Genomic DNA, 27,288 nt, shown 5'->3' with positions numbered 1-27,288 from the left:
TTAGCAGAAATTACAATCACACATCAGATGCAAAAAACTGGACCGTTTGGAGGGTTGATGATGGCTTGCCAGCAACCAGGAAGAGCACCAGGGCTGCATGCTGAGGAGACACCAGCATCGTTCAGTTCTTTTGTGAGGGCACAAAAAGTTGGGACTGAAAATATCATTAGTTTCAGCAACATGGAGGTCAGATCACTGCTCACACTGCTCCTCCCACAGCCCTTCTTTGGTTTTATGTGCTGTTTCATTTTGAACCAGACAGGGTCCCTCTGTTGTCTGAATAGGACTTCAACTCCTGAACTCAAAGCACGCCCCCTGCCTCAGCATGCACTATGCCAGGACTGCAGGCCTGCACTACTGTACCCCGCTAGTCTGTCCCTGTTGGAAGGACCTCATCCTTCCCTGGCTCTGGCCCGGCACCTTGCACTGTCCTGTCACGTATCTTCTCCTTAGACCAGGCACCCTACCCTTCTGCACGTCCTCTTGGCTTTATGTCTCTCCCTGAAGAAGTCACCACTCTGTCCCCGATTCTGTCATTCCACTGACTTGACTCCCATCGTGTGTTCTGGCTAGCCCAGTCCAGGGACTACCATGGACCATTTAGACTGAAACCAGAATGAACAAAAATCTCCATCCTCAGGCTTGGGACACTATAATGTTCTCCCACTCTCCCCTTCAGCATGCCTTCCAGCTACCTGCTCTTCCAGCTTTTCCTGGAATGTGTCAGGCATACCCTCAAGTCAAAGCGTGATCCTATACCCTCTGCCCAGATCTCTGAAGACCTTCTGAGACTTTCTAAATGTAAGCAACCCCACAAGTCTCCATCATGCTGCGTTTTTGTTTTGTTTTTTTTTTTTTTAAAAAATTTTATGATTTATTTATCTCCATTTTATGTGCATTGGTGTGAAGGTGTCAGATCCCCTGGAACTGGATTTTCAGACAGTTGTGAGCTGCCATGTGGGTGCTGGGAATTGAACCCGGGTCCTCTGGAAGAGCAGTCAGTGCTCTTAACCACTGAGCTATTTCTCCAGCCCCCATCATGCTGCGTTTTATTGCTTAAGGGTGGCGTGTCCGGCTTACCCTGTGCTGGTTAGTTTTATGTCAAGTTGACATAAACTAGAGTCATCTGAAAGGAGGCTATAAGGCATTTTCCTAAGTACTGGTTGATTTGGAGGGCCCAGTGCATTGTGGGTGGTGCCCTCCTCCCCCTCCTACTCCCCTTCTTCCTCCTCTTCTTCCTCCTCTTCTTCTTGCCTTTGCTCTCGGGCCTCCTTGTCTACGCTCACTGTGCCTCGTTTCTCTCCTCTGCACGTTAGCTGACACATACACCCAATGAAGCCATCTCAAGAGGGTTCCCCAAAAGGATGACACATGGATGGGCTAGAACAGACCTGGGTGTGCCCCCCCATCCCCTATCCACACAGCAACATGGCACATATGTATCCTGTCCTAGCCTGTCTTTGAGAGGGAAAGGCCACATCCCTGACTATGATGGCCCACATAGAACAAGTGGCATGGACTTGAGATTGGACACAGGACACACACAAGGGACACCGCTTTGTTACCCAGTTAATTGGAGAAGTGTACCTTGGTGGCTTCTAGGAAGGAGTTTCCACCTACCCTCTCTGGGCCCGGACACTCACCCTTCTGCTACCTGGACTCCCTGGGAACCTTGCCACAGTCCATGCTAGTCAAATCTTTGTCAATTTGACACAAGTATTATTTGGGAAGAGGAACCTCAACTGAGAAAATGCTTCCATCAGATTTTCTGTAAGCGAGTGTGTAGGGCATTTACTTGATTAATGATTGATGTTGGCAAGCCCAGTCCACAGTAGGGTGTGTGGTGCACATTTGGGTAGGTGATCCAAGGGTGTATAAGAAAGCAGAATGAGCAAGCCATGAATAAACAAGCCAGTAAGCTGCACTCCTCCGTGGCTTCTGCTTCAGTCCCTGCCTCCAGGTTTCTACCTTGAGTTCCTGCTCTGACTTCCCTGAGTGATGGAGTGTGACCTAAGAGTTAGAAGCTGGCATAAATCCTTTCCTCCCCAACTTGCTTTTAATCATGTTTTTTTTTCCTGCAATGAAAACGTTAATTAAGTCATAGTCCAGCAAGGGGCCTTGGACACCAGTGCTGGAGGATCCCCAAATCTTCACCATGTGCCACCCTAGTTCAGCCACCACTTTCTCAAAGTAGATTGCACTTCCAATTCCCATTTGCTAAATCTCTCTCCTAAAAACCATGCAGCGGCGCGGGGAGGAGGGACGGTGGATTAAAGCTGATTACAGATGTTACAGAAGCCATCTAGATTCTGGGCACCAGGTGGGAGTCCAGCAGGAGGGTGGGAAGCAGCCCAGCTCCTCCTCAGTCCCCCCGTGCCTTGCCTGGTTAAAAAGAGCTGTGTGTCTCTTGTCTCAGCCCATCGGGGATTCCCATGTGAGGCTGGGCCTCGCAGCGAATGCAGAGGCACCCATGGGCTCCCTCAGGAAAATGAGCAGCTCCTTCAAGCGTGGCTCACTCAAGAGCTCCACTTCGGGTTCCCAGAAGGTGAGTGTAGTTGGCTTGATGCCCAAGGGCAGATGGGCAGCAGGGTAGAGGGACATGGGTCTCTGTTCTGTGTGAGTGTTGCTCCAGTGAGCTCTTGCCTTCCAGGTGTGTGTGTGTGTGTGTGTGTGTGTGTGTGTGTGTGTGTTGAGTGTATATGTGCTGCATATGTATTGTGTGGATTTTGTGTGTGTGTAGAGTGTGTATGTTGTGTGCATATACTGTTTCCACATCAAGCTCCCTTCTTAGGAGGTGGCCCCCACATTTCCTGTCTCTGTCCCATGCCCTTTGTCTCCATTCTCTCACTCGGAATGCTGCACAGCTACCTTTGGGCAGCGTCCCCATGACATCCCTTGTCTACACCACAGGGCACCACATAAGTACTCCCCTGCTTTGTTCTGTTTGCAGATTCATAAAATTACCAAGGAGACTTGGGGATAATTGATGCCCGCAGTGTGGGCCTCAGCCCTAGGGTATGGAGTACACCAAAGGAAGTTGAGTAGTGGTGTTTCTAGCCGGGGAAAGGGTGCCCTGAGTGAGCCCTGAGCTGGGTCTGGGTTCTGTGACCTCAGAGCAGTCTGTGTGGAAGTCCCCTATTGTGTCTGTTAGGCTCATTCGTCTGCTGTCCAAAGTGACTACACACCAGCCCAGGAGTGAGTGTCCCTAAGCACCTTGAACTTCAAGAAGGGGTCCTTTGGATCCAGGTTACCATGACCCATGCAACTGGGCACTGGAAACCTGACTGAAAGTTACAGACACAAGTAACTGTAAAGCTGGGGTCCAGTGGGCCCTGGCCTCAGAAGGAGCCACACCAGCAGCTTGGATACTCTGTGTGTTTGGTCAGCTAATCTGTGTTTATTATATACAGTATGGACAAGGAGGTTGCTCAGTTGATCTCGGTATGTGGTCTCTGCAGAGGAACAGCCTCAAAGGGTGTGTCCATAAAGTCATCTGGGACTAGGAAGCTCTGTATGGTTTATGCTACTGTTCCCCATTCATCAACATCTATACTTGGACCAGGGAAAGGTCTGGCCATTCTCATGAATCAGAGGCCATGTTCTTGTCGTGAATGCTCATTCAAACAGGCATACATTCTTCCCACACTTGGTGGCCTGAATCGGACATCTTACATTCAGCGGACCTCAGGTAGAGCCCAAGCCAGAAGGCAGAGGCGCCTGAACATTTGTTGAGTGCACGGGTGGTAGGGGTGGTGTTGATCCTGTTCCTTCTAAGACACTTCTCCTCCAGAGGGTGAGGGACAGGAAGGAGAGGGTATGAGCAGAAGAGTGTTTCCCTGAAGGAGCTTGTTCTGAACACTGGAGTGCCAGCCAGTGCCGTGGTCAGTGTTGGGGATAGAAGCTAGGGCAGCAGGGTGAGACAGGTGAGTGTCCTGTGGACTCAGGAGCTGGCCAGTTGTGGTCTCCCTGCATGTCAACCGCTGGGTATGCATCCAGCCAGGTTGTTTCCCAGTGTCTGATGTCCCAGACGCCTGAAAACACACAGAGAAAATAAGAAACTATTCTTTTTAATAGTTAAGGCTTTTCCCAGTTTGAAGAATAGCGAAGATCCACCCCCAAGGGCTCCTGGTGAGTGGGTGGGGTGTGGTACATCTCCCAGTCCTCCCAGGCCTGTGAGAGTCGCCATTCTTCCTCCGGAGCCAGCACACCCACAGTGTCTTGTAAATTAGCATTCACAGATCTACTACCACACTTGGCAGGAACACGACATTCACCCGCACGCCACTAGCTACGCGGCTGCACCCACATAGTGCTGCAGGGCCTCCTCCCCAGAACACAGCTGCTCGTGCTAACTGATAAGAGCTGCTGAAAGGAAGCAGGCTGTGCTGTTCTGGGATCCCATGTTTCTGACCGCCCTCTGCCTGGTGCGGAGTCTGGGCGTGGGGGAACTCAGCTGAGGGAAGAAGCACTTGGAGTTTGGTCAACATTGAAAACTAGCACCTTTCTCTTTCCCCTCCCCCTCCCCCATTTCCCTCTTCCTTTCCCCCTCCTGTACGCCCTCTCCTGCCATCTCTTTCCTCCCCTCCCTCCGACTCCCCCAGGACTATGCACCCAATTTTACTTCACATTTAAGAAGAGGATGCCCCTCCCCTTTCCAAGGTGATCTCATCCCACAACAACTGACGGTGGCCTCTTGCCTGCGCTGGCAGTGTGGTTCAGTAGCAGAGCGTGTGAGCTGCGAGTGGGAGGGAGGCCCTGGGGTCCCATCTCCTGTACTTCCCACCACCTCCAAACCTGAACTCCCCAGACCCTCCCTGCCTGCACCTGACCTAGTTAACGGCTCAGTACTCCGTTTGCCCCTGGCTTTTTTTTTTTTTTATGACAATCCTCAGGCCGAGAATGAGAGCACAGAAGGAAAAATGAAGATGAAGAACGGTTCTTAGGATCTTTTTTATTTCTTTTTTCCCCAACGATGTAGGAGTCTTACTCTAGTCCAGGCTGGTCTTGAACTCAAAGCAACCCTCCTGCCTGAGGTATGCCCCTGTTCAGCATGTCACAGAAACCCCATCCCAGCCTAAGTCCAGTGCATCCTGGGAACACGACTCCAGCTCCAAGCCATGGAGCGTGCACACTGGGAGAGCCCCACAGTGCACATCGGGGCACTGAAGGCTCTGCTAAGTCTTGAGGAATGAACCCGCACTTCAGCAGAGTTCCCGAAAGAAGCCCTTGCCTTTGTGAGGGTCACATGACCCTTGGTGGAGCCCAGGCTAGGAAGCATTCCATTAAGGTGCAGGGAATGGGTGAGCCCAGGCTAGGAAGCATTCTGTTAGGATGCAGAGAATGGGTGAGTCCAGGCTAGAAAGCATTCCATTAGGGTGCAGGGAATGGGTGAGCCCAGGCTAGGAAGCATTCCATTAGGGTGCAGGGAATGGCTGAGCCCAGGCTAGGAAGTATTCCATTAAGGTGCAGGGAATGGGTGAGCCCAGGCTAGGAAGCATTCCATTAAGCTGCAGGGAATGAGTGAGCCCAGGAAGCATTCTGTTAGGATGCAGGGAATGGGTAAGCCCAGGCTAGAAAGCATTCCATTAGGGTGCAGGGAATGGGTGAGCCCAGGCTAGGAAGCATTCCATTAGGGTGCAGGGAATGGGTGAGCCCAGGCTAGGAAGCATTCCATTAGGGTGCAGGGAATGGGTGAGCCCAGGCTAGGAAGCATTCCATTAGGGTGCAGGGAATGGGTGAGCCCAGGCTAGAAAGCATTCCATTAGGGTGCAGGGAATGGGTGAGCCAAGGCTAGGAAGCATCCTGTTAGGGTGCAGGGAACGGGAGAGTTGGCTCTGGAGGACGAACTGAGGTGAGCTCCAGTAGCACACAGCACAGAACAGGCTGCCCCTCCCACTAGCCAGCCCTGCCTGGAACAGTGGTTCAGCCTTCCGGACACTGTAACCCTTTATTTCACACAGTTCCTCATGTTGTGGTGACCCCAGCCCTAAAATTATTTCCTTTCTACTTCATGAGTGTAATTTTGCTACCGTTATGAATCATAATGTAAATATCTGGGGTCGCAACCCAAAGACGGAGAAACGCTGGCCTAGAGGATGCACCAAGCAGAGGACATCAAAGTGTTCCTGAAAGACAAACGGAGGAAAAAGATGTTGCCATCCAAACTTACTATGAAACTGTCAACATTCCCCAAAAGGAAATGTTCAGATTTCAGAACCAACATCTGTCGAATGTGAGGCGGAGGCGGGTTGTCGAAGCACAGGGCCCAGCTCAGCTGCAGCGCATCTGTGAGTCTCTGCTCAGAGGCCCTGAGATTCAGGAGGCAGCAAGCCCAGTGTGTGGATGCAGAGAACACAATACGCCCTTCTCTGAGCTGTCGTGCCGTTTCCTCGGGGGAGAGCCAGACATGGCACTTTAGAGATCAGGATGATCTTGGTGGCTCTCAGGAACCCCTAAAATCCCCCTTTTCTCCTATCCCCTATTAAAGCTAGAAGGTGTCCCTCGCTGCTCCCCCGCATGGCCATAGATGTGCTTGTCCAAAGCAGAGCCTCTGGACTCTGCAACTGCACCCCACACTTCTGCAACCCTGTCTTTCAGAGTGGGTCGCAGCCTGGCAGGGGCCCTCCCCCCAGGCTTCTGGTTCCACCGTGTCTTCTCTCATTCTTTGCCTCTGGGATTCGGGAATAGGCAGAGCCGTTCCAAGGTCAGCTTCTAGCCGGGCCTTCCCAGCATCTGTGGGGTCTCCACCTGCTCACATCGCCAACGGGTACTTCCCACGCAGAGCTGAGACGGGGCTTCGGTGAATCTAGGTTGCAATGACATTCCATGGATAGAGCTTTCACATCAAGGCTCTGACCACCCTTGCCTGCAGGATTCCTGCTTAGGATTTTGCTGTGTGATTACAGAAAAGTTATTCAACCTCTCTGGTCTTAATTTCATTGATAAGGTGGACTTTCCTGCGTCTATCACTGAAGATGTCTTTATTTCCCACCTGCCTTATGTCACTAGGCTACCCTTGTTAGGAATATAGATTTAATGTTTACATTGCCAACTGAAAAGCAAAACCCCAAACGGCACGAAAACCGATCATAGAAAGGGAGTTCTTTGTGGCTTTGTTCTTTGTTGCTTTTCTCTGCAAATCTATTGTAGTGTTTGGACAAAGACTGCTCTTTGATAAATGCACACGCCTCCTTTCTCCCACAAGCACATGTCAGCCACAGCCGCCTCCTTGGAGGTGGGAGTCTAGAATGTCAAGTCAGAAAACAGCAGCAGACCCTCCAGGGGTGGGCTTCCCAGGGAGTCGGCTGTGCTGAGAAAGTGCTGTGAAAAGGGACCAGAGAGGGGCCCGTACATCAGGGTAGGGTGTACACTAAGCAAAAGCCGCAGGGCTGAGGAAGGGAGATGAGGCATGCTGACCTCCACAGGAAGAGCATCTGGCTCGCGGGAACAGCCGATCCACAGGCTAGAGAGTTGGAGGGGACTTGGGACAGAGGGGGAGCGAGATGAATGGGAGGGATGTGTGAAGGGAACAGGTGCCCCGGTATCTGCTGATTCTCTGGGCCATGATGCAGGCTTCATCTGCAGTTGACTTTGCCCTTGGATAGAACCTTGGCCCAAGAGTAAAGAAAGTTCGCAGGGAAAGAGCAACTTGGGATTTAACTTTTGAGCAAGTTGAGATGGCATGGTGGTCCTCTTCAGAAGCAGCTAGACTTGAACCATGAGTGGTTCAGGCGGAAACTGGGCATGGCAACTGGAGGAAATGCCCCCATGAGCACTGAAGGCTGAAAGCAGCCTGCAGTGTGTATTTCAGGCCAAAGACAAAAGTTCCTGTGTGCAGAAGCACAGCACAGCACAGCAGACACTGCTGTTAGAGGCAATGGGATCCCAGGCCACCTGTGACTCCTGCTGCCTCGGGGACACCAGGGAGCTCGGGTGGCTCTTCCCACCTCACCACCCATCCAAAGGAAGCAGAGCCCCTCCCTCTTCAAGGAAGGAGTGGCTCCTCCTCCCCTCTGTCCCTCTGATAGTGTGTGCATAAGGAATTCATTGGCAGTGCCTGGTGGTCTTGGCTAAGACAGAACTAAACACACCTCAGTTCTTCAACTTCATTACCGCCCCACGTCAGTCATTCAGATTCTCTCTGGTTTGCATTTCTGTTATGTTATTCACCTATGTCCTTGGTTCTTAAGAGCAGCAGGTTCTTAAGTGCTTTCAAGGCTTATTTTTTTATTCTCTCTCTCTTTCTCTGTGACACATGTGTGTATTACATTCTCCCTACATGTACGAGGTAGCTGGCGTGTGTGAAAGTCAGAGGACAGCCCCAGGTGTCGCTCAGCACCTCCCACACCGTGTGTGACAGACAGGCTATCTGGCCCCCTAGCTTGCAAGAATTCCCCTGTCTCCACCTCCTGTCTCACTGTAGAATGCTGGGACCACACACATGCACTATCACAACCAGCTTTATAAATGTGGGTTCTGGGATTTGAACTCAGGTCCTCATGTTTGCACCGAACCATCTCTCCAGTCTTATTTTTTAATCTTAAACTGGCAAATAAAAATTGTGTATCTCTATTCTGCACAACATGACACTTTGAGGTATATATATATATATATTTTTTTTTTTTTGAGGTATATTTTCAAAGAAGAAAGCCTTTGAGCTTTCTTCCTTCTCCCGAGAAACCTGTAATTACCTTTGGTGTTATATTACCCACAGAGTTCTCTGCTTGAGGGAGCATGCGCTACTGTGTGTGTGTGTGGGGGGGGATTGCACACACATCCAGGGGTCTTGGCAGTGTTTCTAACCTAGGATTTGGGGGAGGAGAGTCGATTTTTTTCTTACATTCTACACACCGAGACTCTCTGCAACAAAAGGCAGATTAGCACAAGTAGCTGGAACAGATGTTTAATGACATGACCCCCTGCCATATACACGGGAGAAAATGCAGAGAGGCTTGCACGCCTTCAGAATCTTTTCTCTACCTCCGGCGTACATACAGCTCTTGAATAAAGACAGAAAAAAGGGTGTGGGCAAAGGCCTGTGCAAACAGGATAGGGCTTATTCTGCAGGTGTGCGTGTGTATGTGTGTGTGTGTTGGGGAGAGGGCTATTCACCTGAATGCAGTTGCTCTCAGAAGCCAGAAGACAATCCTGGGTCTCCTGGGGTTAGGGTTTTGGGGGCTGTGAGCCACCCTTCATGGGTGCTAGGAACGCAACTCAGGCTCTCTGCAAGAGCAGTAGGTGCTCTTCTCTGCTGAGCCGTTTCTCCAGCCTCATCTAGGAGAATCTCTTAGGACATAGAGTCACCTTTGCTTCCTAGTGAGGAGAAGCCATGCTAACCACCGAGACCCTTTCAGAGATGAGCATTTTCCTTCTGGAAAGGGCACTTCTGCTCCATTCTCAAAGAGTTGCTTTTGACCACGGTTTTCCAAAATAACTCGCTCAAAATAGTCCTTCTAAAGAGGCGTATCTGGTCTCCTAAGAGTCTTGAAACCCATCAGGACATTTTTATGCTTTTCTGTGTTTTATTTTTACCCACCCCGTGTGTGTGTGTGTGTGCATGTGCGTGTGAGTGTATGCACTTGTACCATAGTACCCATGAGAGATCAGCTTACCTGCCGGTCCTCACGTCTTCACCGTGTTTGAGGCGGGGTCTTTCGTAGTTTGCTCCTGAATATTGTGTGTCGGGCTTCTAGAGATTCTCCTGTCTCCAACTTCCCATCTTTACAGAAGCCCTGAGATTCCGGATTCACACCGCCACACTAGATGGTACACCGGCTCTTAGCGTCCAAAATCAGGTCTTCATGCTCGTGTGGGAAGCCCCTTGCTCACTGAACCATCTCCGCTGCTTCTTCCTGGTGCTTTAGAAGACACACTTTAAGATTCTTCGAAGCAGCCAAAGCCATTTTGAGGAAAATGGGGATCAGAAATGAAGGACACAGTGAACATGGCTAGGCATACCCCTGCCCCGCTAGGTCCAACACAGCCTTCCCTGGACACGCTCATCATCAGCATCCAACCACATGGACCTCCAACTGCTCCTACAGGCTTGCCTTAAGAGGGGCCTAAGTACCAGCCAGCCCCTCTCCCCAGCGGCCTCTTCCCAGCCAGCCACACCGTTCATTCATTCCTGTAGCCACTAGACTCTGAATCCCGTGATTATTTCCCACACCTGAGAGGTCCCCACGAAGAAGGGAACTCTTTTGTTCTCCACGCGTGTGTTTCTACAGAGTCTAATATGTCCTGAGCCCCCCGAAACAAATGTGCTTTTGACTATCCGTTGTCATGGTTACTAGCAAAAGATTCATTGGCTCCTGGAACTACTAAGGGGACCTCCCTTTGTGGACAGCCAATACCCTCTATAGTCCAATAGTAGGATATTTGGGGTACTCAATAAGGGACATGGACCACACCTGCCTGGTGTGGAACTGGAACTGGAGCACCGAAACAGTGAGCCTTTGCCATGAGGTCACTTTAGACTGGGCAGTGGTGTGTCCCGGATAAGTCCGTTGCAAGTGGCCAGCCCACGGTGCAGGGGGACATGTGTGTGACTGTTGGTCTGTAAGGCCCTCCCTTTCCATTCCCCTTAGCCCTGGTACCCAGTTGAATTCCCACCCACTCCTCCTGGTTTAGACTCAGCCTTTCCTACTCGGGCACCCACAGGGGCAACCACTTGCTTTGGGCCTGGCAGAGCCTCCAGTATGGAGTAAGGCAGAGCCTCTGCTTTCCCAGGCTGCCAGTGTGGCTGGGCATCAAGCTAGAATGATGTGGTCTGAGGTGGGCATAGCCTGTGCGTTGGGAGACGAGCTCCTTTAGCGGAGAGATCTAGGGGTTGTTACAGGGAGGGCAGGAAGGAAGCACACATGCTGGTCCCCTGCTTAAGGATCAAGAGCTCAGTCCCACCTCCCCAGACAACGGGTGCTGGGTGCTGGCCGGGCCCGGGCATAATCTTCCTAATGGCCCAGGCAGCCGTACAGCATCTGCTGGTGCCTGATGCCCGAGGAATATCTGCTTACATGTGATTAATGGCTGTCAATAAGACTTTGATCCTGGAAAAGCAGGCCTGGCCGCTGAGCCCAGCTACCAGCATGACTTTGTTCTGCTGGGATTTGGGAGCCATTTCAGTGAAGAAGGAAGAATGGCGCTCATGGGTAGGCCAGAGAGAGACAAGGGGAGACAGGGCTGAGGCTGATGATAAAGGTGTAAAAGCAGCCAGGGACAAAAATGTTCCCAGTCCTAGAACCCCAGCTCATTGACCCCAATTCCCCCTCCCTGGACCTTAGATAAAGTCCCTGGACCAATCCTTACCTGCTATGCTATACACTAGCTATGCACTGAATGCTGCAACTATCAACAATCTGTACCTACATCTCGATGCTCTGGCCCATCTCATCTCCTCATCCTGGCCAGGCAAACAGCTGTCGGTGGAAAAGGCCAAATGCCAGGCAGGGCAGGAGGCAGGTTCCTTCAATTACTGGATCATAAGACTGGCCTAGGGCGCAGGTAGCCCTCAGCTCTAGAAAAGACTTATTTCCTGACCCACATAGAAGAATGCTCATGTGTCACGAGCCCTTTATGTCCTCAGCTTTGAATCCATGGATTTAAGCAGACTTTTTTTTTTCTTATTGCTATCTCCTAACCAACTGGTCTGCGTGCTATTTAGGGCTTAGAGTGTAGCTCAGTGACTTAGTATGTGAAAAGACCTGGGTTCAAGTTCCATCATCCCCAAAATACATATATGTGCATCTTCACTCAATATGTACACAGAACATGTGTGTTCTTGTAGGTAGTCTATGTCATCCAGGTATGTCTCAAGAATACCCATAGGTTCTATGCGCATATAACATTGTCTTGTGTAAGGGACTTGAGCACTTACAGATTTGACAGACCTTGGAGCCCTGTAACCAGTGACTCGGGTACTTAAGAATTACTGTACCCCCAAGTACACCCTTGCTGAAGTTCAGGCCTCATGCTATAAAATGGAGGAGAAGGGGTTGGGGTGTCAAAACCACACAGGTTCTAAGAGGCCACAGAGCCTGTGGAAAGGCCTCTGTCCAGGAGGCTTATGGGTGTCACATCTCACTCTCTGGAGTTTTCTAAGACATGGGCCGTGTGTCACGTGCCCCCAGAGCCACCAGAGCCCTCTGGCTTCTGGGGGCTCTCTTTAGCACACACGGAATGTATTTTCAGATTATCCTTCATAAAAGGTTTTCGCTCCTGCTTCTAAAACTCCTATGACTAACGAGATTGGTCTGTGAGAGTTCTAACTGACATTTGTGCAGCTCAGTATTTTGACTAAAAAAAAAAGCAGCAATTTTATAAATTACTTTTATGGAAAGCAAACGACAGCTAGGGCTCTGGTTGGCTCTGAAAACAACCAGCAGGGGGCAGCAGAGCGCTGAGCTGGTGGCGCCTGGCTCACCAGCAGGGAAAGGTAGCTGGACTGGCAGACCAGTTAGCAAAAGTTGGTACTGTTGCCAGAGCAACAGCTGCTCAAGGGTCCCTAACCTTCCTCAAGACTCCGTGGCAAGAGATACCCCAAGCTCTGAGAGTCCCCTAAACTGACCCACAGAGGAAGGCAGCTCAGCCAGTTAGCCAAGGTGCAATGAGGCACTCAGAAGGATGAAACTTGCTTGTGACAGAAGTGGCTAAGTCCCTCTTTGGAGTCATCTCTACCTGGCACGCCCCAGAGGCAGCCCCTCTGAAAGCATGCAAGCCTTTGGCACTTGGGGGCCTCCTTGGTTTGGCACAGGAGGAACATCTCCTGGAGATCTGTCGTAACATTTGTTGGTTACAGTGCAAAATAATAGGCACACCTTCTTGTCTTAAATTTTTTCAAACATTTCAAGATGGCAGCAGAGTAGGAACCCAAATTCAGGGTGACTCCTATAGGACCCCACGTGACAGCACAGTCCTCCTGCCTACGAAGATGCCCTTGGCCATTCTTAGCCAGAGCCCACTTGCAGTGAGTTTTGAGCCATGGGTTGTGTCTTAGGGTTTCCATTGCTGCGAAACAGTAGGACCGAAACAACTCTGGAAGTAAAGGGTTGACTTCACTGACATTTCTCTCTCACTGTTCATCTGTGAAGGCCCTTAGGGCAGGAGCTCCAACAGTGTAGGAGCCTGGGGCAAGAGCAGCTGCAGAGGTTCCTGAGGAGTGCTGCCTACTGACTTGCCCAACATGGCTTGCTCATTCAACTGTCTTACAGCACCCAGAACCACCAGCCCTGGGTGATCCCAGCCACAATAGGGTGGGCCCACATCAATCAGTAATTAAGAAAATGTCCTACAGGCTTCCTTACAGTGCATTCTTATGGAGGCCATTTTCTCAACGGAGGTCCCCTCCTCTCAGGTGACTTCAGCTTGTGTCAAGTTGACGTGAGACTAACCAGCACAGGTGACTTCACGGTTCCAAGACAGAGAATCCTGCCCTTCTTCCCTTCCAGGAATGGGATGGATTCCTGGCATGCACCCCGCGAGCCCTTGTGGTCCCTGTGGAAATAGCTCTCTTGCGGCGTTTAAACCGTGTTAGCTTGTGTTTCGGGAGACCAAGATTCCTGATATTTGAGCTCTTTCATTCTGCAAGTGCTAGTTATTCCAGGGAGTTCTGAGGCCCACCTGCGGGCATGACTTTTGGGGAAGACTTGTGTAGTTTTCCCCAACAGAGGTGGGACCAACAGGCCAGAGTAGTGATTCCAGCCAGTTCCAGCCTGGCGAGCCATTGAGTTTATTGGGGTTACTTGCAGAAGTACAGGCGGGTCAGACAATGCAAAAAGGTGTATTACGACAGTTGTAGCACAGTTTGCAGGTGTCCTCCTCCCCTCCCCCCACCGCCACTGCCAAGAGTCTCCTCTCTCTCAGAAATGGTTTACTGCTCGTGAAACTTCAGGGAGAGCTTCTGAGACAGGACTTCTGGTGAGTTGGGTAGGCCTTGCTTCCCAGCACACCAGAGAGTGGCATTTCAATCCGAAGGAAACAGCTACACATCACCCTCTTCTCTCTCCCCCGGGGACCCGCCACGGTCACACAGTTCCGCCTCACTAGCCTCGTCCTCACTAGACTGCCCCTGCCCCTCAACAGACAGCTGTAGGAGGTTTAGCTGTTGTGTAGGCTCGGGAATGACGTAAAACTGAAGCTATCCTGAGATGCCCCAGCTGCCTGTCTGTCCTCAGCTGTCCCAAAGCTCTACCCCTTGTCAGTTTCTCCTGCACACCCGCCGCACCTCCTTTTTCTTGCGGAACCGTTGGCTGTCATTCAGAATTCTCTTGCCTGAGTCTTTCTGCTCAGAATCTTGCCTTACCCAGAAATTCAGTCCGTAAGATGATTTCTGTAAGTACACAACTCAGTGGGAGAGCACTTGCCCTGGTTTTGATTCCTAGCAAACACACACACACGCACATGCACACGCACACACAAACACAGTGGTGGTGGGGTACAGACAGAGAAAGACTTTCCTGGAGATAGGCAGGCCTTGCACAATTCCGAACTGCAGCCAGATGGCAGCTGCCCACAGGAGGTCTCCACATGACAGACCCAGAAATACACGGGTGGTGACTTCCAAGGAGGCGTGTGAGCTGAGCTTTGCTGTGTGCCCTTTGCCATCATCAAGGCGGAAACCCAAGGAGAGTAGGAAAACTCAGGGCTTCAGCCTGGGGCATTCACACACCTGCTCAGCAGGGGCAGATCTTTCAATTTCTCCACAGGAGAACTGTGGGTGTTTGAATCCTTCCCACCAGCTTCTGCAGCTCTGAAGGTGGTGAGGATGCATTTGTAAGGTGCAGAGAAAAGGAAAAAGTTTCTCCTCCGCTTGATGAGGTGTATGTGTGTGAAACACCTTGGTGAATTCAATCTTTCCTCTTTATTTTTGTAAGAATAATGAATTTATATATAGTAAAGATTTATTTTATGTGCATTAGTGTTTTGCCTGTGTGTGTGTGTGTGTGTGTGTGTGTGTGTGTGTGTGTGTAAGGGTACCAGATCCCCTGGAACTGGAGTTACAGACCATTGTGAACTCCATGTGGATGCTGGGAATTGAACCCAGGTTCTCTGGAAGAGCAGTCAGTGCTCTTAACTGCTGAGCCATGGCTCCATCCCCAGCTTTTTATATATTTAAAAATTAAAACATAATCACATAATTTCCCCTTTTTTTTCTTCTTTCAACCCCACCCACTTGCTTCCATTCAAATTCATGCCCTCTTTTCTCCATTACTGTGACATGTACATACATATGCATAATACGTAAATACCACCTGCTCAGTCCGTTTAATGTTACTTGTATGGACCTGATTTTAGGGCCAACCAGTTGGTACCAAATACCCAATTACTGGTCTAATCCCTGGGGAAGACTCTTTCACTCCCAGCATCCCTTAGTTGTCTGTAGTTCTTTGCTTATAGTAGGCCCATGAGATCTCCCCCTCCCACGGTAACATGTTTATTGGTGAATGACCTTTTTTTTAAAAAAAAAAAACACTTCGTTGTAAAGAATTTGCAAATAAAGACTCCAAGGTCTGTATGTCTTAACAAACATCTACACAGTTGGAACAGCCATTTTGAAGTCATGGAGCTTCTCTTTGGATTTTACGCTTTCACTATCGATTGTGTGTGTGTGTGTGTGTATGTGTGTATAATTATATATATTTAATTTTTTTTCGAGACTGAGTTTCTCTGTAGCTTTGGAGCCTGTCCTGGAACTAGCTCTTGTAGACCAGACTGGCCTTGAACTCACAGAGATCCACCTGCTTCTGCCTCCCCAGTGCTGGAATTAAAGGTGTGCACCACCACTGTCTGGCTCTCAATTATATATATAATTATACATGTTTTATTGACATTTATTGAGCTCTACGTTTTTCTCTGCTCCCTCTCTGCCCTTTCCCTCCCCCCTTCAATTCTCCCCCAAGGTCCCCATGCTCCCAATTTACTCAGGAGATTTTGTCTTTTTCTACTTCCCATGTGATTAGATCTATGTAAGTCTCTCTTAGTGTTCTCATTGTCTAAGTTCTCTGGGATTGTGGTCTGTAGGCTGGTTTTCTTTGCTTTATGTTTAAAAACCATCTATGAGTGAGTACATGTGATAATTGTCTTTCTGGGTTACCTCACCAAAATAATGTTTTCTAGCTCCATCCATTTTCCTGCAAAATTCAATCTGTCATTATTTTTTTCTACTGTGTAGTACTCCATTGTGTAAATGTACCACATTTTCCTTATCCATTCTTCGGTCGAGGGGCATTTAGGTTGTTTCCAGGTTCTGGCTATGACAAACAACACTGCTATGAACATAGTTGAGCACATGTCCTTGTGGCACGATTGAGCGTCCTTTGGATATATACCCCAAAGTGGTATTACTGGGTCTTGAGGAAGGTTGTTTCCTAATTTTCTGAGAAATCGCCACACTGACACCCAAAGTGGCTGTACCAGCTTGCATTCCCACCAGCAATGCAGAAGTGTTCCCTTTACCCCACAACCTCTCCAGCATAAGTTATCCTCAGTATTTTTAATCTTGGCCATTCTTACAGGTGAAAGATGGAATCTCAAAGTTGTTTTGATTTGCATTTCTCTGATGACTAAGGATGTCAAACATTTCTTTAAGTGTCTTTCAGCCATTTTAGATTCCTCTGTTCAGAGTTCTCTGTTTAGGTCCTCACTCCATTTTTTTTTAATTGTATTATGTGATCTTTTGGTGTCCAATTTCTTGAGTTCTTTGTATATTTTGAAGATCAAACCTCTGTCTGATGAGGAGTTAGTGAAGATCTTTTCCCATTCTGTAGGCTGTCGTTTTGTCTTGTTGACCGTGTCCTTTGCTTTACAGAAGCTTTCCAGTTTCAGGAGGTCCCATTTATTGTTTCTCTCAGCGTCTGTGCTGCTGGGGTTATATTTAGGAAGTGATTCCCTGTGCCAATGCGCTCAAGTGTACTTCCCACTTTCTCTTCTATAAGGTTCAGTGTGGCTGGCTTTATGCTGAGGTCTTTGATCCATTTGGACTTGAGTTTTGTGCATGGTGATGATATGGATCTATTTTCATTCTTCTACATGTTGATATCCAGTTATGCCAGCACCACTTGTTAAATATGCTTTCTTTTTTCAATTTGATATTTTTTGCTTCTTTATCAAAGATCAGGTGTGTGAAGATGTGTGGATTGATATCCGTGTCTTCTATTCAGTTCCATTAGTCCTCCGCCTGCTCTTATGTCAATACCAGACTGTTTTCAGTACTGTAGCTCTGTAGTAGAGTTTGGAGTCAGGGATTGTGATGCCTCCAGAAGTTCTTTTTTGTATAGGATTGTTTTGGCTATCCTGGTTTTTTTGCTTTTCCACATGCAGTTGAGTACTGTTCTTTCAAGGTCTTTGAAGAATTTTGCCGGGATTTTGGTGGGCATTGCGTTGAATCTGTAGATTGCTTGGTTAGGTTGCCTCAATTATATTTTTAATGCAAATATCTACCATAAAAAATTAAAATTCCATGACACAGTTAAAACTGGAAAAAGTATTAAAATCATACACACTGTCACAGCTCACGTGTTCTTTACCTGAGTTCTGGTCTTCCTCGTTGCCTGATGGTACCTGTTCTTGTTCTTCATTGTATGTTATATTACACCTACACATACATTGTATGTTATATTACACCTACACATACATTTATTTGCTTATGTGCATGTCTGTAGTATAGGCGAGTATCCACATATGGGAGCGAACATATTCAGTTTTTTTTTCTGAGATTGAATGACCTCATTTAATATACATTCTATGTTCATTCATTCTCCTGCAAATTTTGTGATTTAACTTTCCCACAGAGCTGAATAGTATCCATCTTACATCTGCACCAGACTTCCAGCATACATATTTCTTTAAATTGCTCATCCATTTGCCTTATGGTCTTTACTTAGGTCAGCTCTGGCTGGAAAGCTCTGGAGCCCGAGGAGTGAAGCTTCCTAAGTTCTTTCTCGGGCCATGTTGGGCCTGACAAGGATTTCAGAACAAGAGAAGTTGCAGTCATGTTTAGGAAGGGGCTGGGCTTTCCAGAAGTAAAGAAATTTCCTCACTGGGTGAGAGAGTCCCCGGTGCATATATAGTATGAGCCTGAAGAGGGAAATCTACACCAAGTCTCAGCTAAATTCTGTTCACACAGAAAGGGCTTTTGAAAAGACCTCAGATCTGACTAGGCCAGTTTTGAGAACGCCATTCCTTGGATCCTATAGGAGGGATCATTTCTTTTCTTTTTTTTTTTTTTTGGTTTTTCGAGACAGGGTTTCTCTGTGGTTTTGGAGCCTGTCCTGGAACTAGCTCTTGTAGACCAGGCTGGTCTCGAACTCACAGAGATCCGCCTGCCTCTGCCTCCCGAGTGCTGGGATTAAAGGCGTGCGCCACCACTGCCCGGCAGGAGGGATCATTTCTGAGTTAGGGATTTCTTTCCTTTTATCTTAGTCACTAGGAAAGGCAACTGTCTCTGGGGAAGAAGGAGCTATGCACTGTGGAAAGGAAAATCACTCTACTAAACGAGGATTCCAAGGCCCGGGAACTCAGGATGAGCTGCCGACAAGCTCTAGAAGACCCTGACTAACACAGGCTCATATTTTCTTCAAAAGTTATTATCCCCCAAGTTGCAATTAAAATCCATATTTTAGGAGTGATGACGTATTACTCGAAAAAGTTGTGACTGGAACAAGCCCCTCTTGACGGTTCTGAGTGCTCCTACTTACGCACAATGCAAAGAACAGAAGGCATGGCTTGTCTGGGAGCATGCGCGCTCCGCCCCCCAGGATCCCAATCTCTTGCATCTGGAGCATCTTCCTCCCAGCCCATGAGGAGGCACGATTGCCTGCCTAGGGAGCTCCTGCAAACCAAACAAGTTTGCAGCCAGGCCTGGGCAAAACAAGTTCTTACTCTGGTTCCTTGCTCAGATTTCTCCTCAGGAACACAGACATCTTGAAAGAGGAAAGGGCCACATTGACTGGCCTGTAAGGAGACCCACATTCTGGGAGGTTCGCCACTGCCCCAAGTGGCTGAAGAGTCACAATGTTTGAAAGTCCTCCCTGGGTCCCAGCAGAGGGTTTGTTGGCTTCCAGGACAGTGACGCTGGGACTCCAGCCAGTGGTGGGGTGAGGATTGATGAGATGTTGGGGACATGGTGGGCCATCTCTAAGGCTTTCTCCAGGGACCATCCAGAAGCTCCAGCTGCTGCCTGCTGTTGTAGGAGAGCTCAGGGCGTGCCCACATGAGCACGCCCGTTCTGGGCTCACGAACCCTTGTGAGACATCAACAGAGCTGCAGCCCAGGGCCCTCGTTTGCTGAGGCCACTATTGCCATCATCTTTGTAGAGATGACCCTGCAGACTGACGCGTATCGAGTGCTTGGCAGGTCCTTTGCACCCATGTGTTTGTTCTCCAGAGCCGCATTACAACATGGCCTCTGAGATGCAAGGAAGGAAGCAAAGAGAGAGAGGGGGAAAAAAAGAAAGCCTGTAGGAGCTGAGAAGGAAGCATCGCCCACTCGAGATCTGCTCATGGATTCTTCCTGTCTGGAACCTGCATCGCCAAGCAGAAGGGTTATTGCCGCTCCTGCTAGTCTGGAGCTGTCTGGAGGGGGGACTGTGTTCCTGGGGAAGGCTGCTGTGGTACTAAATTATCCATAGGCCTGGAGACCTCTGGAGAAGGGCCAGCAGATGCTGTGGGCTCACCCTTGTTGCCTAGCTGAACTAGTCCACTAGACCCGTCTGCCCTTCAGAGAGAGAGACAGAAACTCCCAAAGCCTGAATTCCTAATTTCTGAAGATCTTACTCTCCCTGAACTGACTCTTCATGACCTTTTATAACGAAGTCAAAGATCTTAAAGTTACACCTAACTTCCTCTGTTCACACAGGCATCGTGTGACTTTCCAATTAAGCAGTCATTCTCATCTTCCTCCCTAGGCTCTCTAATCTCTAGCTGAGTCATGGGAGGGTAATGCTCCCTCGATTTAAATGCGTAAAATAAGTTTCAAAGTAGGAGCAACGGAAGCCTGCCCCTGCTGCCAATCCCAGGCGTGGCAGTGTTTCTCACTACGTCTTGCCTCAAGTAAGACGTAAAGGAAATGGATTGGGTCAGCGCTCCCGGGACAGGGCCCACTTGACCTTGGCAATTCTGAGTGTGTGGTACTTACTTTTCCAGTCTGCCCCAATCCTCCCTACATCTTCAACATCATCTCCTTCCTTTGTCTGTCCTGACCTGGGAACTGTGCTCCAGCTCACAGGGGTCATGGGCCTACTCTGATGCCCCACAGCTTCCGATTACAGCAGCTTTACCTAATGTGTCCCCCTGACCCCTACCCAACTACCCCCACACGTTAAAGCCCGTTAGCTTTCTCATGAGAGAAAGGTTCTCCCCCTTTCTGCCTTCCCGTTCTTGCATATCTGGATAAAGAGCTTCCTCTCACCTTTCTGGAGCAGTTGGCCTTCCTACTCCCCAAGTTCTCCATCAATGGATTCAACCAAGTTCAGGTCAGACTGTGCCAAAAACCCTTTCATCTGTATTGAATATAACTATTTACTTACAGCATTTACATTGTGTTGAGTATTATACGTCACCTAAAGATGATATGACATCTTCAGGGCTGCTGTGGTATGAGCCTGCCATCCCAGGTGTCTACCCGGCTCACCACCTGGGAAGTCGAGCACTGGTACACAACCCCTGCCTGATAGCACAACAGGTGCCAACCTTTGGTGGACCCAGAGATGAAAGAAATCAAGGAAAGGAAACAGCAGACTTCCCCCAGTTCCTGGACTGGCTGGGACCCCAGCTGCATCCTCTGGGGGATGCAGACTCCCGGTGCCCCTGGATACCTGTCCAGCTCCTGCCATGATCTTTGGCCGTTTGCTGGTTCTAGGTAGGTCTACCCGTTCAGTCTTTCCCATTCTCAGTGTTCTACTGTGAACAGTCCAACCTGGAGTGAGCAGCCAGGCCTGCACCAGGTCATGTGTATTTTTTGGGAAAGTCAGCCACCCGCAGTGTCCTCTCCTGCAAATGGGAACCTGTTCAGGCATCCCAGCTGCCTACAACACACATTCATGGTAAATCAGAGAGGGGTCTGCTCCAAGGAGCCTCCCAGACCCGTGGTGAAGAGCAGCCCAAACCAGGGGATGTCAAGGAGCCTTTCAGGACTGGCAGGGAAAGCACACCAGGGGCCGGCGCTCATGTCCAGGCGTGTTGTTACAGCAAATCCAAAGAGCTCTCATTGCGGTGGCCTGGGGGTGACTGGGACCCCAGTCAGGCAGATTGCTGGCAGGGTAGAGACAGAGAGGATTAGAAGCCTCACGTGGGCCTGAAAGTCATGTGGGACTCACCCAGCATTTGCTTTAGATTCATCTCAACCTCTGGCCCAGCCCTGACCAACTTGAAACGGCGCAGCAGTAATTAGAAGCATGCGGCTCCCCTTCCTGGCTCATGAGGGCGGGGGCATTGGCCGCCTGACGTGGGGCTTCTGAAAGAATGATTAGGTCCAATTGTCTCAATTATGCAAAGTGGGCTGACATTTGTAGCACAGAAGGCCTGGCTGGGGCAGGGAGGTGGGGGGACCACTTCAAAGGGAGCTGGCTCTCTATGCATACCACGCTGAGCAGCCTGGAAGCCAGGTCATGGGGCCATTGTCTCACAGGGATCATGAGGCCTGGGCATGGACACTCACATGCTCCTCATGTGGGCTGCTCTTCTTAAAGAGTGAGACCCCCTCACCCAGTTTCCTGCCCGGGCCAAGAAGAGGCTGGAGGAGGCCAGGTTGAACCCTTCCTGCTTGGCAGCTGAAGCAGGTAAGCCAGGAGCGGAGCTTGGCTTTTGGCCCCTTGCTTCTCTCTGCAAAGGTGGCCTCAGGGCCTCCTGGGAGTGATTACTGGATCCAGACTCTGCCTGGGTTCCCAGAGGCTCGAGCTGACTGACAGTTTGGTTGGCGGAAGAGAGGGTCTGTCTGGTCAAGGAGCGGCTAATACCCGGAGTGTCCCTGGGTGGCAGTTTCTCCATGCAGGTGCCTAGGATTTGCTGGGAAGTTCCAGGGCTGAGTGGCACCCAACCTCTCTCAGTTTCTTACCTCACCCCTTTCCTTTGGGGAAACAGACATCTTCCTCAAAAACCCAAATCACCTGAGTTCACAGGGTGAGTGTGTACTTAGAAGCCTTCACCGCAGAAGCGTGGGGCCGCTAAAGTTTAACTAGGCGTGGGGGGATATGGTGGAGGCCCCAGGCCTCTCGTTGATCCTTCATGACAGAAGTGTGGACTGGACTCTAGACATGTGCAACAGCACATGACAAGGCCAGCAATCCCACATGGAGGAATCTGTCCTGAGGGTAAGAGGACATTCACCCTGTATTGTGTGCCACAGTGCGACCCAGGGTTATCCAGTCACAGGGCAGACACAAACCCTGGTCTGTTTATATGAAACATTATGAGACACTTCTACATGCTCCGAGTAGTCATAGCCTTGAGATTTGTACTGCCCATGTCTAACCACATGTCTAATGTATCTGTAGAAAAAAGGCAGGAGTGAGCACGTGGAAACGTGACCAGTTGTCATGGTAGCATGGAGGCTTTGTGAGGACCTGCTCATTTGTTCTTCTGTATGTCTCTCCTTTTTTTTTACTTCTGTAAGTTTCTATAACAATTTCTTTTTTAAAATGAATTTATTTTTATTTCGTGTACACTGGTCTCTCGCCTGTATGCCTATCATTGTTAGGGTGTTGGATCCTGAAGTTACAGACAGTTATGAACTGCCATGCGGGTGCTGGGAATTGAACTCGAGTCCTCTGGAAGAGCAGTCAGTGCTCCTAACCACTGAGTCATCTCTCCAGGTTCCCCTCCCCCGCTGCCACCCATAGCAACTTCTTTAAATCAAAATATGCATGTTTTTAAACCATAAAAATCTACCTAATCAGTGAGGAGAATAGCAGTGTGCAAAGTGGGTATTCACCTTGATGTGGTGCAGGCATTGAGAATGAAGGGGAGAGAGGACAGACGTGCACCCCGTCTGTCTGGATTTGGTGCAGCAACAGGACTAAGGCCAGCCTCTCCCCAGGGGGAAGACAGGTTTGACTGGGGATGGCTTCTCTCTGGCAGTGTTTTGTGTGGTATTTACAGTTATATTTGTAGTGCGAGTTGGCCACTCTCTTGCTGTTACTTTAGAAATAAGAAAATGTCACTGGAAATGCCAATTCATGTCACATGTGTTTGCTGTGATTGTTGTTTGCCTGATTATTTTCTAGAAATCTAGAACTTGATTTGACTCTCTCTGACTGCTAAGTTTGTAAGTAGTACAATAAATGAGATGGCCCCAGACATTTGAGGTCGCTTGTCATCCCCAGGCTAAACTGAGCAAAAATAGATTCTCCAACAAGCCAAAAATCTCTTACTGAGGGACATTAGGTGGTTTTGAAAAACGTTTTTTACACATTGGCTAAACTTTTTTCAAGATATTTTGGAGAGACAGACAGATAGTCAGACAGATAGACAGAGAGACAGAGACAGAGAGAATTGATTGGAGCCTGGGCCAGGACACTGGAAGCCCCCACTGGGAGCACAATGGATCCCATCCACCTCTATCTTCTGGAACCTAAAGGAATTCACCATCTAAACGCTTCCATTAAGAAGAGAGCACATACCTGTGATGCCAACACCTAAAAGCCTGGGTAAAGAGGAGTCATCTACCGGGCTACGGCTACGCAGTGAGATTGCCTCAAGGAAGGAAAAACAACAAAAAACGCATGCTGAACTAGAGACGCATTACCATGGTGACCTGGCCTGCTGATCCTGCTTTCGCTGGCTCTGTTAGACTGGGCAGTGGGCAACTGAGATAATGGTGCTAGAAACCCCCATGGCACAGGAAGACAATTGGTCCATGCCCCAGACACTTCGTAGTCAGGGGCAATTCTCCGAGGCTCCCGCAGAAAGTGTATATTATTGTTAGCTCACTGTTTTCCAGAAATCACCTTTAGTTGGCATCCAAATGTGTGTGTGTGTGCGCGCGTACAAGTGTGCATGTGTGTGTGAGTGCGAGTGTGTATGTATGTGTGTGTGTTTACAGTGTTAGAGGCCACTTAAGAACAGGTGCAGTTCCAGGCTCTCCCCAGCAGCTGGTCCTCCTGTGTTTCTTAGGACCCCTTCCTTCTGGTGTCCCCTCTGTGACTATGGCAAGCACAGGTATCCTCTCCCAGCAGAGTTCATCTGTCCCCTGTGCCTGCCCCTCCCCCCGAGGTTGGTAATGCTTGATGTGCTTGAAACTGATTACATTCCTGTCTGAGGGCCTCCTCCTGATAACAGCACCAGGACAGGCAGATCCTCTGGCATGGGGCAGGAAAGCTGGGTTCAGGGGCCATTTTCCCCCCATTTGTTAATGACTGTAACATAATGCATGAATGTGTAAAACAGACAGGAGAGCTGCAGGGATCTTTGTGTCTCTGCCTCCCCAGCACCGTGATGACAAGTGGGTGTCAGCTGGCTTGGCTTTCTGTTTGGGGGCATGAGGCAATAGTGAAGGTACCTCTCTGTGGCTTTGATTTCTGTTTCCCTCATGATTTGTGATGCTGAACAACTTTTCAGGTGTTTATTGGCTACTGCGCATCTTCCAGGGAGAACTGCCTATTAAAAAGTCCTTTGCTGAGTTTTCTTTTAGAATATATCAATTATTCTCTGATAATTTCAGACATGTGTACACTATGTCTTGATCATACTCAACCCAAAATCTCTTTACCTCTCTTTCCCTCCCTCCCTCCCTCCCTTCCCCTTTCCCACTGAGTTCACTTAGTGCTGCCTTCTAGAATGCTGACTGACCTTCTTGGCCTGGCCTTGTGCAGATTCCGACAAAGCAGATAATTTCAGGGAGTCCGTAAGAGCGACTAGCACACCACATCCAGAGGACAGCCTTTTACCTCACTCCTGCCCACCTTCCTGTTCTTCCATTCTTCCTGTTCCTTTTCCTAAATGTTCCCTGCACCTTGTGCCGTGGGGCAGGTTGATTTAGATGTCCCAGTTAGTGCTGAGCACTCCAGAAAGGGGCTACTCTGGTCAAGGTGAAAGGCAGCATACACACACACACACACACACACACACACACACGGAGAATTAGATATAGCTATATAAATGTAAATGGTATGAGGCAATTTAACATGTTTGTTTAACAAAACAATTGTAATAGATTTCCCCTTGGGACCTCTGACTACCAAAACCCTCAATTTTTGACCACGTTTACCTTTGGTTGTCCCCGGAATCTCCCGGCTACTCTTGCACCAGTGGGCGCGTCTTGCCTGGCAGGTTGATATTGTCACATGGTCCAGCACTGGGTAGGACAAATCTTTTCTCCCCCACTGGTATGCATAGCACCTTCCAGCCCTGTAAAAACTAGCTGGCCTGGAGTAGGTTTTCAAGTCAGTGCCAGTCTGATACCGCTAAGTTCTGCAACCAAAGATATGGTACCTTCCTCTGCTTCTTTTCAGATGACTTTTATTTCTGTTGTTGAGTGGCAGGGAACCTCATACAGCCTAGAAACTAGACCCTCAACAGATACACAATCTGTCAATCTTTTCTCCAATCTATCCTTGGATGCGCTTTTATGCACATTTTTTAACATAATGAAATCATTTGTCTGTTTTCTTTTGTTGCTCATATTTTGGTGTCATTCAAATGTGCACTCTCAAGCCCAAGGTCATGGAGATTTAGCTTCATTTTCCTCTTTCTTCTAAGAGATTTATAGTTTTAGCTCTTAACTTTAGGTCTGATTCCATTTGAGTTAGTTTTGTAAAGGGTGTGAGGTAAGAGTCTAAATTTATCCTCTGGTATGTAAAAATACAACTTTCCAACACTATTTGTTGTGAGACCTTTTCCCACCACCCCTGAGAGATCTTGACAGTCTCCCCACACATCCGTTTTTCCATAGATAATGTGGATTTATTTCTAGGGACATCTATAACTGAAATTTTAAAATCACTGTCTTGCACATCAGCCAAGAGAACATTATGGTGGGGTGTTTGATTTCTCGAGGAGACACGCTTCTTTGGTTACTCTTGTTGTTTATGTTCTTGTGATAGAATCTCGGCATCTGGAGCTAAGTCACTGGTGGTGTTCCTTGGTGTCGATAGCTGGTCTTGCCAAAAAATGTCTCTTCAAAGTTCAAAGCTTCTCTAAAATTACAAAGTATCTCTAACAGTCTGAAATATCTTAACTGTGGGATCCAATAAAATTTAAAATAAACAAGTTGCATAATTTCATATTCCAAGAGGGAAGAATCAGGGCTCAATCACAATCAAATCAAAGCAAAACCGAGGTTTGATGGTGTAAAAAGTTCAGCTCTTCACATCTGGGACCCACTCATAATCTTGTGGGCCCCAAAGGGCTCCCCAGTGGCCTTCCTCCAACTCTGCCCGCTATCACATGCACAACTGTTATGGCTCAGGTGGGTACCCCTCCACGGCTGCTGCTGTCCTTGGTGGCCGTCCATGGTATCGGCGTCTCCAAAATGTTGGGATTTGCACAGCAGTTGGGCTGCACCTTCACCCATAGCCTCTCCTGGCCTCTCTTCAGGGACTCTAACTTTGCTCCCTGGTGTCAGGCCTCACTTTCTTCCCACACCTCCTTTGTAAGCGAGTCTGCGCCTTCTCAATGGCCTCTCATGGCACGCGGCAGGGTCAAGTCTTAGCTATTCCTCGTGACTCTTTTGTTTTCAAAACCAGTACCCCTTGGATAACTCTCACATATTACAAAGTTTAGCTGCTAACATGAGAGCAACCTTGGCCCCCAGGGTTTCTGTGTGCTGAGTCCGAGGAAATATCCCCAGACTTATGATCTTCAACATTGCTGGACTCTTCCTAATCACACCGACTCTTCAGGACCAGCTGACCAGACACAAATTCTGATTTCAAAATATCGAATGACCCCCACAGTCTTCACTTACCTCTGAAACTTTATAAGCCAGGTCTCCATCTTCTGCATCTCTCCCAACATTCTTTTCTTCCAAGCTCCTACAGAGCTTGAGTCCTAAACATTCAACAGCTTTTCTAGCCCCAAGTTCAAATACCATCACAAACCTGTCTGTCATAGGAATTCCCATGACCTGGTACAAATCTCCGCCTTACTTAGGGTCCCTATTGCTTGGATAAACACCATGACCAAAAGCAACTTGGAGAGAAAGAGGGTTATTTCAGCGTACATGTCCCAGTCAATCCCATCGTGAAGTATCGAGGTTGGTTATGATCTGCCAGCTGTACTTTCACTGTACAATGCTTGTGGGAAGTCAGGATAGGAACCTGGTGAAAGGAACTGAAGCCAAAGCCTTGGGCATGTGCTTTCT

General features: G+C 48.9%; 1 protein-coding gene across 2 annotated transcripts in view; it reads left to right on the top strand.

Annotated features, from left to right (window-relative positions):
- Positions 1 to 2,470: 2,470 nt before the first annotated feature.
- Trpm1 (transient receptor potential cation channel subfamily M member 1) overlaps positions 2,471 to 27,288 on the top strand; it is a 96,610-nt gene continuing 71,792 nt past the window's right edge. For both annotated transcript variants that reach the window (XM_057755933.1, XM_057755932.1), the window contains exon 1: positions 2,471 to 2,545. In XM_057755933.1, the coding sequence (XP_057611916.1) occupies positions 2,471 to 2,545 (75 nt within the window). The remainder of the gene's footprint in view (positions 2,546 to 27,288) is intronic.

The sequence above is a fragment of the Chionomys nivalis genome, chromosome 23 (assembly GCF_950005125.1).
Source record: "Chionomys nivalis chromosome 23, mChiNiv1.1, whole genome shotgun sequence".
NCBI classification, from domain to species: domain Eukaryota; kingdom Metazoa; phylum Chordata; class Mammalia; order Rodentia; family Cricetidae; genus Chionomys; species Chionomys nivalis.
Note: the sequence above shows the minus strand (reverse complement) of the source record. Positions and strands in the feature narration are given on the sequence as shown.